The sequence below is a fragment of the Crocodylus siamensis genome, chromosome 3 (genome assembly GCF_052110815.1).
Source record: "Crocodylus siamensis isolate JL-2025a chromosome 3, ASM5211081v1, whole genome shotgun sequence".
Lineage (NCBI taxonomy): Eukaryota > Metazoa > Chordata > Crocodylia > Crocodylidae > Crocodylus > Crocodylus siamensis.
Window position 1 is genome coordinate 106,588,404 of NC_143397.1, and position 12,515 is coordinate 106,600,918.

General features: G+C 45.6%; 1 protein-coding gene across 2 annotated transcripts in view; it reads left to right on the plus strand.

Moving 5' to 3' along the window:
- ABCA1 (ATP binding cassette subfamily A member 1) overlaps positions 1 to 12,515 on the plus strand; it is a 116,402-nt gene that overhangs the window by 63,534 nt on the left and 40,353 nt on the right. For both annotated transcript variants that reach the window (XM_090038922.1, XM_090038923.1), the window contains 4 exons: positions 4,784 to 5,024; positions 6,109 to 6,248; positions 6,884 to 7,000; positions 10,866 to 11,054. In XM_090038922.1, coding sequence (XP_089895048.1) covers positions 4,784 to 5,024; positions 6,109 to 6,248; positions 6,884 to 7,000; positions 10,866 to 11,054 — 687 coding nt within the window. The remainder of the gene's footprint in view (positions 1 to 4,783; positions 5,025 to 6,108; positions 6,249 to 6,883; positions 7,001 to 10,865; positions 11,055 to 12,515) is intronic.

The window sequence follows — 12,515 nt, forward strand, 5'->3', positions numbered from 1 at the left end:
AACCCCCCCAAAGATGTTATTTATGGAGCAAGGGAGTTATCTTGCTTACTGCTCTTATCCTGACTTTTAAGCAATATGCTGTCACTATGCCTAAATGTTGTCTCTCCGGGGGAAAAAAATTGCTGTTTAATCTAAACTAAACAATGCTGCCCTCCTCCTCCACCTCCTCCCTGTTAGGCTTCTGGCGGCACATGAGGGTAAGAGCGCCTTCCAGCCATGAACTGGAGTAACCTCTCGGCGCGAGCAAGGCTGGGTCACCTCAGGTCGCTGCGAGTGCTCCTTCCACAGGGCAGGCTGGGCGTTGGGAGCCAGTGCGATGTGAGCCAGTAGTGCCTGGCACATGTATCCTACCCTGATCGAGCCCTAGACCCTGCCAGGGGGTCTCTTTACTGGGAAATGAATAAGATGATTTCAAGATCAGCTTCGCTTCATAATCATGGCTTGCTGCTCATAGGACAGCCTGATCTAAAAGCCTTGCCTTGAGGTCTGGTTACAGCTGTTTCCCGTTACATCACTCTGGCATTTGTTTTTTTCTTTCTTTCTTTCTTTCTTTCTTTCTTTCTTTCTTTCTTTTTTTTTTGTCTGGGGTAAAAATAATTGAAGCCATGTGATGTTCGCTTTGCTGATGTGGCTGAAAACTTGCCTGAGTAACATGCCTTGTGCTTGGCAGCTGTCCCAGGGTGGGAATACCTTTCTTCGCCCCTATTGCCTTGCAAACAAAGGCAGCTTTTTCTTTGCAATGCACAGCATAGCAGGAGCCACCCCAGACGGCTTGACCGAAAGTTACTTTTGGTTGTCTGGCAGGCTGCTCTCTGCGTAACAAACGGGGAAGGGGAATTTGTTCCCTTGTTTAGTGAGGCAGCAGCCCAGGGGCGGATGAGGGAGGGAGGGCTGTTGTTTGAGCCATACCCTACTCACCTTTCTAGGGGAGGATTTTAATCACAGAAAGGACTAAGCCTAGTTCCCTATGGGAATGTCTGGATTCATATTCTTGAATTTCTCTCTGAATCAGCCTATGTGCTGAACCTTCCCTTGCCTTAGCCAGCAAGAAGCACCCAACTTCTCTAGGAAAACAGTTCTAAATGCCTTTGAAAATACACAAGGGCCAGATCCTCAGCTGGTGTAAACAGGCATCACTCCCCACAGGGGGTGCTATTATTATAACCTCCTCTCTAAGGGCCTTGTGTGCTCTGAAAGACTAGGCAAAGCTGCTTGCACAAAGGATATAATGTTTGTTTTAATGGCAGGGTCTGCTAGATCAAGCTAAGGGTCATTTCTTATTACTTATTTGTATTATGCTTGTGCCAGAAGGCCTCTAATAGGCTTCCAAGTGACGGGTGTTGTGCATACATAGTCATGGAACAGCTCTTGGAACAAAGTGCTTAGTCCAAACACAGAGTGGGTTAGGTGCTGGTGGGGTGGGACAAAGAAGCACAGAGAGGTGAGGTAACTTGCTTAGGGTCACACATGAGGTCAGCAACAGAGCTGGGCTCTGGCGTGCCTGTCCAGTACCCTGTGCCCTAAACCACATTGCTACTCAGTAACTGTTCTGCAGTGGAGACTGCTTTCTCCAGGGCATTGTAAAACCACTGCCGTCAGACTGAAACTAGCCACTTGGACTTTCAAGCCCTCCCTGATGATAAGCGTTCCAGTTGCCCCCTCCCCTTTTCCCTGGTTAACACATCGAGGCATGCTTTGTAAAGGTGTCCTGACTTCAGCAGAGCCACTCTAGATGTATTTCTGGACCAGAGTAGAATGAGGCTTTTAGTCATGCCACTTGTATACCCCTACAGCAAAAGGGAGGGAGCGGTTTCATGCTCGAGTTTTCTGTATCATTCCTAGTACGGTCTAAGCAGGAATGGAGGTGCAGAAAGAGAACCCATTGTTGGTGGAAAATAGAAGGAGCTTTAGGAGTAGACTGAATGAGCCATGAGGCACCAGAATGACTACTCAGTCTGATTTAGTCAATTTTATCAGTCTAATCAAGCTTGCCCTCAGAAAAGGTTACATAATCCAGTCAGTAATACAGCAGGAGGCTCCCTATGCTGTTTGATGGGTGTAGGAGTGTGATAACTGCAAGGTACTTGGAAACTAGCAGTCTTTGATGACCAGCAGAAGACAAAGGGGTCTGATTTTCAGAGTATGAATACTTCAAACTCTGAAAATCAGCCCTCCTCAAGGCCAGGTGTTGCCAACTTAAGGATCCTGGCAAAGAACCTTTTGCAGAACTGTTCTTTTGGTAGCCTAGCTTATTGTAGCCTCCAGAGAAAATTAAGTGATACCAGGAAATCTGCCATTTCACTAGCAGAACTGCATCTACCCACAAGGGTCATTTGCTGGAACAGCTGTGAAAGTTGCAAATCACACCTGGTCTCATGGCTGCCCAGTATAGCCATGCAAGTGCACATAGGAGACTTGGAGTGCTGGGCCAGTGTAACTGTGTCTACCCTGGGGAGTTAGTCTATGATAAGCTAGTGCACAGCTTTGTGGCAGTGCAGCGGTTGTGCATAGACTTCCTGTGCAGACTCTCTCAACACACAGAAGTGTGAGGTCGTTTACTCCACTTTGAAAGCGCTGCTCTTACTGACTGTGCACAAGGAACAGCTGCCCCGGGAACCAGGCCTTAGTGAGTGGAGGTGCAAATTTACACTACACTGGTTAATCCATGCTAACTTCGTGTGTGGACAAGCTCTACACTAATTGTGTGGGCTTTTAAACCAGTATACATATACCAGTAATAGGCCCTGGTGTTGTGCACTTAAAATAGTATGGTTATTCTCCTTCTTGAAATAGCCACCCCCAGCACCTTGATACTGGTATAACTCCATCCGCACTAGGCATATTCTACCACTTCAGCTACATCAGCAAAGGAAAAGCGGCATGTTTTTCTAGGCTACAGTTGCTCAAGGAGGTTTTGAGTTGGGCACCCCAAACTCCCTAGTCCCTTGAGAAAGTTCTGGCCTTATCAACTGTTTAAGTGTTATCAAGCTGAAAAATTCAAGTGAATTCATATGCAGCCTAAAGTAACAAATGCACATGGTTATTCTCCTTGCATCAAGCAATACTAGTTTCCTACATAAAGTGTTGAACCTGCTGGCTGTAGTAGTGGCAGTCTAGGATGCAGACCCAGGCAGTGGAAGAAGTAAAAATCTGCTGAAAACCATTAACATTAGGTAAACAGATAACACAGTCCAGCCTTTGTGGTTTCGCTTGTTCTGCCTACTCTCTTCCATCATACCAATATGGCTCGTGTTTTTATACAGCTAAAAATAAACAGACATCTTGTGCGTGACATGGGAACAGCTCTTGATTAATAACATTTGAGATTTTGCCAAGGTGTTGGCACACGTCTGAAACATCCACAGTTCTGGGAATGAGCTCAGTGGGCCGGGTTCCCCCCTAGTGAAAGACCCAGGATCCAAGCGCTGTCGAATTCATGGGTGAATTTGGTTTGCATTGTTCAGATGCAGCCCAGTTTCTGGGTTGTCATTAGCTATGTGGCTGTGTCAGCAGTCTGAGACTTGGATTACTTTACCTGTCTGCTTTTAGTAAAAAAATAAAGTGACAAGTCAGAGCACAATACGTGAAGCTAGCAGGACAGCTATACCCTAATTGACTTTGTGTCACTGTCTGTGGAAATCCAGTGAGAGACTGTACCCCTGTAATGTTAACATCTCCCGCACCCTCTCTGGGTCGGTCTCAGAAAGAGGAATCTGCAGAATGTTAAGTGACACCTGGGATAGAAAGAGATCACAGTTGTGTGGAACTACAAAAATGTGCCTGAGATGACCAGGGCTAATTCTGGGTAAGATACATCCTTTCTTTTCCTGCTGGCTGATGGGAGCAGAGGCCAGCAGGAGTGTTGGAAGAGGAGGCGGAGGCCTCAGAGTAGTCCTGGGGAATGTGTCCCTTCCCTTCAGCTCTTGGAAGACCCTCTGTTACCTGTTCCCAGGGTCCAAGAGGTACAGCCATTGAGGGATGTTTGTCCAGTATCTTTGTCCAGTTCTGAAGTGTTTGGCTACACGTCCCCTTGGAAGTGAGTCAAGACATGCTGGTGTCAGATGCTAGAGGAAGGCTAGCATGTTCCCTAACTGACCTGTGAGATGACTCCCCTGCACCTACAGAGAACGGTTCTATTTTAGTGCTTGACCAGGTACCATTGTGGGGATAATATGGATTCCCTGCTGTGACCCAGAAGTTCAGCTGTATCTGTAATTGTTAGCATTACCACCGAGGATGTTCTGCGAATGCTATTGCTAAGGAAGGGGGAGGGAGTGACCACGTGGGTAAAATTCTCTGCAGGGATAGGCTGGCATTTACTTCAATGAAGCTGTGCTAGTTTTCAGCCTCATGGCTTGACCTCTGAATGTTTCAGAGCTGTGTCTAATTAATTTGAGTCATTTTGCATTATTTCCCTGCTTCTGACTTGCTTCACCCCATTCTTCAGCCAGGAGGAGGCGACTGTTGGAACAAAAATGGTTTTGCAACTAGGAGTAGCAGTGGATTCTGGCTGGGAGAAGGGAGGGAAGTTTCCAGGCAATTAAGCCAAAAATACAGAATAAAGAAGACACTGCAATAGGGTCATTGGCTTCCCCCTCCTATCCCATGGATATTATATTGTTCCCCACTGATAATGCATGGGTTATTCTTACAAGGTCTGTTACATATTCATGCTGTATTAACTTAGATCAGATGTCTCTTGAGATGGATCCTTTGAATGTCAAACTATCTGTGTAATGTCAGAGATAAAAGCAAAATTTTTCCCTCAATTGTTCTTTTACAGCTGCTGAGCATGAAGAGCTGGAGTGACATGAGGCAGGAGGTGATGTTCCTGACCAATGTGAATGCTTCAAGCTCCTCTGCCCAGATATACCAGGCTGTGTCGAGGATTGTGTGTGGCCATCCTGAGGGGGGAGGGCTGAAGATCAAGTCTCTCAACTGGTACGAGGACAACAATTACAAAGCCCTGTTTGGAGGCAACAGCACTGAAGATGACGTAGCTAGCTTCTATGATAATTCTACAAGTAAGTAGAGTTCAGTCATGGACATCGCACATTTTTACCTCGCAACTAGCCCACTTATTACATGGCACCCCTTTCTTGTGATTGATACACTACTTAATAGTTGTTTTGAGTAGTGGCTTCTGGCTGCATGTTTTCACATACTGAGACTCTATGTGATGAGATACTGAATACCAACCTGATGTACATTTTGGCTCCCAGCATACAATGCAGTGCAAGTTCTCCTAATTTACATAGTGCAGTCTTGATTAATAGGACCACTGAATCTAGTCCCCTGCTATTGTAGGTACCACTCCATTTAATCTGAGCTTAGGAAATTCAATGGAAAAAGCACCTCCAATTGGCTTCATTATACTTTGCCTTGATATGGTAGTGTTGAGTGACATTATAACCATGATGGTTCAGGAAACATGCAGGAGGCAAGGATTTTTGTGAGTGATATCTTTTTTTTTGATCAGCTTCACTGTTGGGATATTCTTAAACAATATATTCTTTTTCAGATCTCGGCTCTTCAGGTGACATTTGAAAGCTTGTCTAAGTTTATCCCAAACTTGAAGTTGGTCCAAAAAAAGAGACCCTTCCCCCCTCTCCCCCCCCCCGATATCCTTGCCATTTTGCCTTGACTAATGTACGATAGACTGGATTTTCAAAAACACAAAGTATGCAGGGTACCCACTTGGGGATGAGCTTTGAAAATCTGGCCTGGAACCTTGGAAAAATTTGGCTTTGTGGTGAGTGTGCTGTTCTGTTCTGTTCTGTTTGAACTGTGTCTTTCAGTTCATGAGCCATAGAGGATCCCTTGAGCATAGAGGCAGTTTGCACTATGGACATTATATGTCTTGCTTTCGGAGTGACAGCGTTGCAGAGCTACCTGGGGAATTGAGAGGTGTATAATGAGACTGCACCTGGTTTCCAGTACAGTTGTGTAACTAAGGATCACATATTTTTATTTTTTTAACTGAAGCCCTTTCTGCTTAGATGTTCATTTTTAAGTGCACCCAGCTGAGCCATTTGCCATGAGCAAGCACCTTGGAACTATTCAGTCATGTGATTCTGGGTGACTCACACAAGTCCCCTCTTTCCCTAGCTCCCTACTGTAATGAGCTGATGAAGAACCTGGAGTCCAGTCCACTTTCCCGAATTATCTGGAGGGCTCTGAAACCTTTGCTGATTGGGAAGGTCTTGTACACCCCTGACACTCCAGCCACAAGGCAGGTCATGTCTGAGGTAAGCTACACAACCCATGTCAGTGTGGAATCAGCACAGTTCAGCTGCTTTGGGTTAGGAGGATGGTTGGATCTGGCTCCTTGAGTCCAGGAAGGATCACTTGAGCATAAAGATGATTGTAGGCAAAATGCCAGCCGAGGAATTCTTAGGCTTTTGCTTTTGCCTTCTGTTGAAACCTAAAAATGGGGAATCAAAGGAAAGGAGGGAAGGTTGGAGTACATCCATGCCCTAATTCATCATCCATGCTGGAGGAGAGAGAGCTGGGGACACCAGGAAGGGGTACTAGTAAAGCCTTGAATGCTCATAGTGTGGCCAGCTGTAATACGGAGGGGCAACTGGGAGGTGGTTTTCCTGTGTGCTTTTCCCTGTGGAAAAACCTGTTGCCATGCATCCTTGAGAAAGCAGCCTCCAAATGGAATGACCTGAGCATTGCCCTGGTAGGCAGATGTATTGGCTCATGATCATATTTTCCCTCCTCAAACACAGCTGACTGCAGTAGCTCCCAAGTTCTCCATTAAGTGCAAGAGCATAGCCAGTGCAATGCCTGGCTTTGCAGATCACTGTTCACCAGGCCTGGCTGCTGCTCAGACCTAGGGCTTCATTGCTTTGGATTAACTCTTCTCCTTTGCTGGCAGGTGAACAAGACATTCCAGGAACTGGGTGTGTTCCGTGACCTTGGAGGCATGTGGGATGAGATAGGCCCCAAGATTTGGACGTTCATGGAAAGCAGCCAGGAGATGGATCTGATCCGGGTTAGTGTGCTGCTGTTGCATGGTTTGGATAGCTTTGTCCTCACCAAAGCCACTTGTTGGCAAGAAAACCTCAAGTATTTGTTTTAAGATTGAGGGAGACCAAAGGGTGGCATGTGGAAGCTGCATAGGGGATGCTTCACTCTCAAAACAGTTCTGTCGTGGGGTAGCTCAAGTCAGTACACAGCTACTGTATCATTTGAATAGGAAAGTGCTTTTCTGAAATGGAGAGTGTATTACACCCAGATGATCTAAATTCTCAGCAGGGCTCTAGTGACTCTTGGGGATTTGCCCAACTTTGCACTAGCTGAAGATCCAGCTAACCTGAGTTCAGAACAAGGGGAGGTGCATTAGGCTCTGTTTTACAGGACCCTGTAATCCCATTACAAGCTGCATGAACAGGAGCAGAGCATCATTAGCCACTGATTTTACATCTGCCATGCTGGGTTGGGTTCTTTCATCCACGCTTCTTATTAACACTGCAAAACTTGGTGGCCTGCAACATTTTTGTAACCCAGGGAGCAGGGTTATTTTGATGCATTTAACTTGCTGAGCTGTGATCTTCTTTATAGGTCTGCATAGCAATGAGTTCTAAGGCAAGTACTTTCCAGATGTTATCAGGAGAAATCAGACTCAACCTATGCCTTGAGCTTGTAAGGTGTCAAGTTCCTTCAGATCCCATTGAGTGTAGCAGGCACTGTGTACTCCGTGTCCTGTAGATGCTCAGACCTTGCAGGATTGGGTCCAAACCTTGTCAAATCTATTTTTGAATTGGATACTATGCTTAATTTTGCAATATAAAAATTCTCTAGGGGAACAGCAACTGCTAACTGCATACCTGATCACTTGGTTAACATGCCATACATACTAAGTTACAGAGAAGGAGCCTGCTTTTACATATCTGCAAGGAGTACCTTGTTTATGCTTCTGTTAGTGAGTAGAGGTTTGGACCCGGCAAGTCTACAATAAGCATTAATTAATGGTCTAGCTCACTGCTGCTTTACCCAGTTGTACTCTAGCATGACACTATTTTGCTCAGAGTAAGACTGCCAGCATTTTCTCCCTATTGGTGACAGGAGTTACACCAGTGGCAAAATGGGAGTGATACAGCAGTGAATCAAGCCTTTGGGTTTGGTTCCAGTCAGGTTTTGCCTTCCCAGCAGAATAGTGTTGTTTTACTGAGGGAATCCTTCTGAATCCTTTAAGGCTTAGAGGTACTATTCTTCATTCCACACCCTTGCACAACGTGGTGTGCTCTCCCATAGACACAAACAGGTTGGAAGCCCCAGGAGGTCACCTTTGTGCTGGCATTGGTTTAATGGGTATTACTCCTGCTTGGGCTAGCTTAAGTGAGGCCAACATCAGGCTTAGAGAGGGTAAATTGAACTGTAGAACACTGCCCCAGGGCCAGGCATCTGTTATCCTTTGAAAAGCAGGTGTATATTTAAATGAGATCCCAGATTTCCCAGGCAGGTGTTTTATCCTTGTCATTAACCCATGCTGGCTCTGGCAGAAGTTTCATGAGATTTCCAAGAGCTGCCCATTCCCTCCAGAATTTTAACAAACAGTTCAGTTATAAAAGCCACCTATCCCAGCGCTGGTTCATGGGGTCCTTTACTGCAAACAACTCTGGCAAGTTTTGGTGTCACTATTCTGTTAAATTTAGAAATGGAACAGGGATTGGTTACATACATATTGGGCCAAAATGCAAGCCTTTCCAGCCAAGTCCACTGTTAAGGAAGGTCAGTGCTTTCACCTAATGACCTTGGCAGCTGCCTGTCTAAGCTGAATGATATGCTATCCATAAGACAGCAAGGTGATCGTGTTACTGTATGTATGTTCTAGCTTTTCAGGGCACTGCATGTTTATGGTAAGTGCTTTCTTAGCTCTTGACTGACACGCTGGACTTGATCCTGATGCTTTCAAGACTACAAGGAAGCAGGATCTGTCTGCCTGAGTGTGCTTGCTTGTAACATGGATGCTGAATATGAAAAGTGCGAGACCCCTCACTGCAGGAAGTGTGACTCTTTGCTGGGAGGGTTTGTGTTTGTAGGCTCCAGGGAGACAAAATGGAAAAGAGGGGCCTAGAGAAAACATCACTTAGCCCCTTCCCTTTCTGTTTTTCTTCCCTGCGTTCTCCTTTGTCAGTGTGGCCTAGTCTGCTCTGTTTCCGTATTCTGCAATATTATTTTGTTAACCTCACAGCCCTTTGCCTTCTGACTGTCTGTCACAGCTGTGCTTGCTGAAATTCTTTCCCTGTGCTATTTTCTCCTTCATTTTGACATCCCGTTTCTTATTTTGTTGTTTAAAGTTTTTAACCATTTCTGAGCCTTACATTCTTTTTGCCTAGCCAGATCCTTTGCAATTTTATTTTTTTTAACAACCCCTTATCCTGTACATAATGTTGCATGTTACATCACTGTCAAGAGGCTCTTGCTTCAGTCAAAGCCAGCTGTGTGCTGTGCTGCACATATATATAGTCCCTGCCTCAAATTGCTTAAAAGCTAACCAGACAAAGGGTGTATAATCTGTTTTCCAAAGGAGGAGTTGAGGCAAGATTAGGTTATTTATCTGGGGTTACACAAGGGGCCTGTTGCAGTGGGTGGGCTTGGACCCAGATCTGTGGGTTCTCAGGCACAGCATACTGGACTGTTCGTCCCCCTGCAGCTGTCATGCACATGCCCATTTAACTGTTCTGTTTGCAGCATTGCTTTGTTGTAGGACTGCTGCCCAGCCTAACCATGAGATAACGTGTACACAAGCACACAGGATAAGTGTTGAAGTTCCTTTTGCTATCCCAGCCAGTGGTTCCTCCTTGTCTAACCTCTCTGCATCAAGGATTATAGCATGCAGTAATGTACAATAAGTGCACAAGGGAGGAGGCCACTTCAGCTTCACTCTATTGATATTTATGTTTAGCACCTCAAGAATTGAATTCCCGGCTACGCTTGATCGGCCCAGTCTCAGCTGGAAGGGTAGAATTGTTTGGAAGGTGTCAGGGCTGCTTAGCAACCACAGATCAGCTGAACACATTTCTTTTCTGTCTTTGTGCTTTTCTGCTTTTCAACACGGGCTTTATTTTTTTTTAATGTTTGTTTGTTTTGCAAGGCTTTCAGCCTTTCCTAGGACCCTGCTGAAGCCTGTCCCCTGGTGGAGAGAAGAGACTTAGCAAAGGAGCCTGTGATTTTCTGGGATGTTAAGGCTCTAATTTTGTAGTCCAAAGTACATAGCTCTTTGCTGCACTCTAGTGGAAATAGAGATGGCCAAATACAAGACCAATCTCCATCCTGCAAGGCAGAGTGTGTGGTGCTGGGAATACCTCAAATAGGCAGTTAGACACACCTGTAGATTTCTGTTTATTATTTGTATTAGAGAAGCACCCCAATATGAGGACCTTATTCTCATGGGACACAATTTCTCCTCTGATGAGCTGATAAAGCAAATGGACCAGACAAACACAGATGTAAAAGGAAATGGGTGATGTAAATTGCCCACGGTCATGCAGCAGGTCAGTGGCAGAGCTGAGAAGAGGATTCAGGTGCTTTACCGGTGATCTTCCTCTGTACTGCAAGTTGCCTCTCATAAGGTGATAGGCTTTGTTGTGGGTGGCCAGCCTCTGCTGGGATTTATATTCCCTGGCAGCAGCTACACTTGGCTTATCTTCAAGTAAAGTGGATGCACCCTTCAGTCAGCGGGCAAGCAGCTGACCCAGGTGCCACAGATACCCTGCTGTGATACACCAGCTCTATGTCTCTCTAGAATTTATTTCCTTCTGGGAGTTTTCATGCATTTGGTGTGGTGCCACATGCGTGGTAGAGCTACAGATCAAATCTAAATGTCATTGTTTCCCCTTGTATGACAATTGTAGACGCTGCTGAAGAGTAGAGGCCTCTGGGACATGCACTTGCGTGGCTCCAGTTGGACAGTTGAAGACATTTCCCTCTTCTTGGCAAAGAGACCTGAAGACATTCAGCTGGTGAATGGCTCAACCTACACCTGGATGGATGCCTTCAACGAGACTGACCGGGCTGTCCAGACGATATCCCGCTTCATGGAGGTTAGCTTGCATGCATGCTTCTTTCTGCTGGTGCTCAGTAATGGTTTTACTCCCCTGCTGAGAGCAAGGAGTCTTTTCTCTTGTGACCTCCAGTGCCAGCCTAATCTCCACACCCTGCAAAGTGGCTAAGTGAGGCAAGCTAAAAGTACTGCGTGGATGGGGTTGTGGCTTGGTCTCCACGTTTGCAGTCTCGGGCAAATTGCACCTAAGAGAACTGGCTTCAAGAAATCAATTAAATGGTCTAGCTGAGATTTTAAAAGTGGGGGTCTATACTTACACTTGGAAGTCTATAATTAAGCATCTAAATTAAGTAGTTTTGTTTCAGTGGGGCTTGCTGGGCAGTCAGCATTTATTTAGATACCTAAATATGGATGCAGGAACCTATTGTTAGGATCCCTCTTTTTGTAACTCTTGTCATACCCATTCCAGGTGGTTCTCAATGGAGCCCTGCCCTACTGTTATGAGTGGCTGATAATAGCCAGTCTCATTGGTGCTGTTGATGCTTATTTTTCTGCATGTGTTGTTATCTGGTGACCGCAAAACAAGCTGGGGTTACTGGAAGCCCTTGGCTGCCCAGACTGCTCCTGGTCACAGCAAGTAATGGGAACTGTTTTCATGTTTCTTCACTGACATATAGAATCAGAGATTTTTTATTGATATACAGATGCTTTGGACTAGGACTGTGTCTGATGAGGAAAACAGTGCTCCATCTGTGGAGACTTTTATATAGGGAAATCATATTGCAGATCTCTTATTTGGCATATCTTTTGGTGAATAATCTGTTGCAACCCTCACCTCTAGATGGTGCAACATCCCACTTCTTCTGGGTTCACTCAGTGTTGCTTCTTGCCTGGCAGCACCTATAAAGGTATCAGGTCACCTCTGTCTATCCTGTCATGCCATGCTAAGTAATGGATTCCTAGTAATGTTGTTGTGTTGGATGGGACCTCAAGAGGTCATCTGGTTCAGCCTCCTGGCCTGAGGTAGTTTAGAACCCAAGCTGTGCTCTGTCACAGACAGACTCATAGAAAATGAGGGTTGGAAGGGACCTCAGAAAGCCATCTAGTCCAACCCCCTGTTCAAAGCAGGACCAGCCCCAACTATATCATCCCAGCCAAGGCCTTGTCTAGCTGGGTCTTAAAAACTGCCAAGGATGGAGATTCCCCAACCACTCTGGGTAACCTGTTCTAAGGTTTTTATTACCCTCTGAGTGAGAAGGTTTTTCCTAATATCTAACCTAAACTTATCTTGCTGCAATTTGAGACCTTTTGTCCTTGTTCTATCATCTGCTATCACTGAGAACAGCTTAGCTGTTCAGCTGTTCCTCTTTGGAACCAGATGGAGTAGTTGAAGGCTGCTATTAAATCCCCTCTCAGTCTTCTCTTCTGTAGACTAAATAAGCCTAGTTCCCTCAGCCTCTCCTCAGAAGTCATGTGCTTCAGCCCTCAAACTATTTTCATT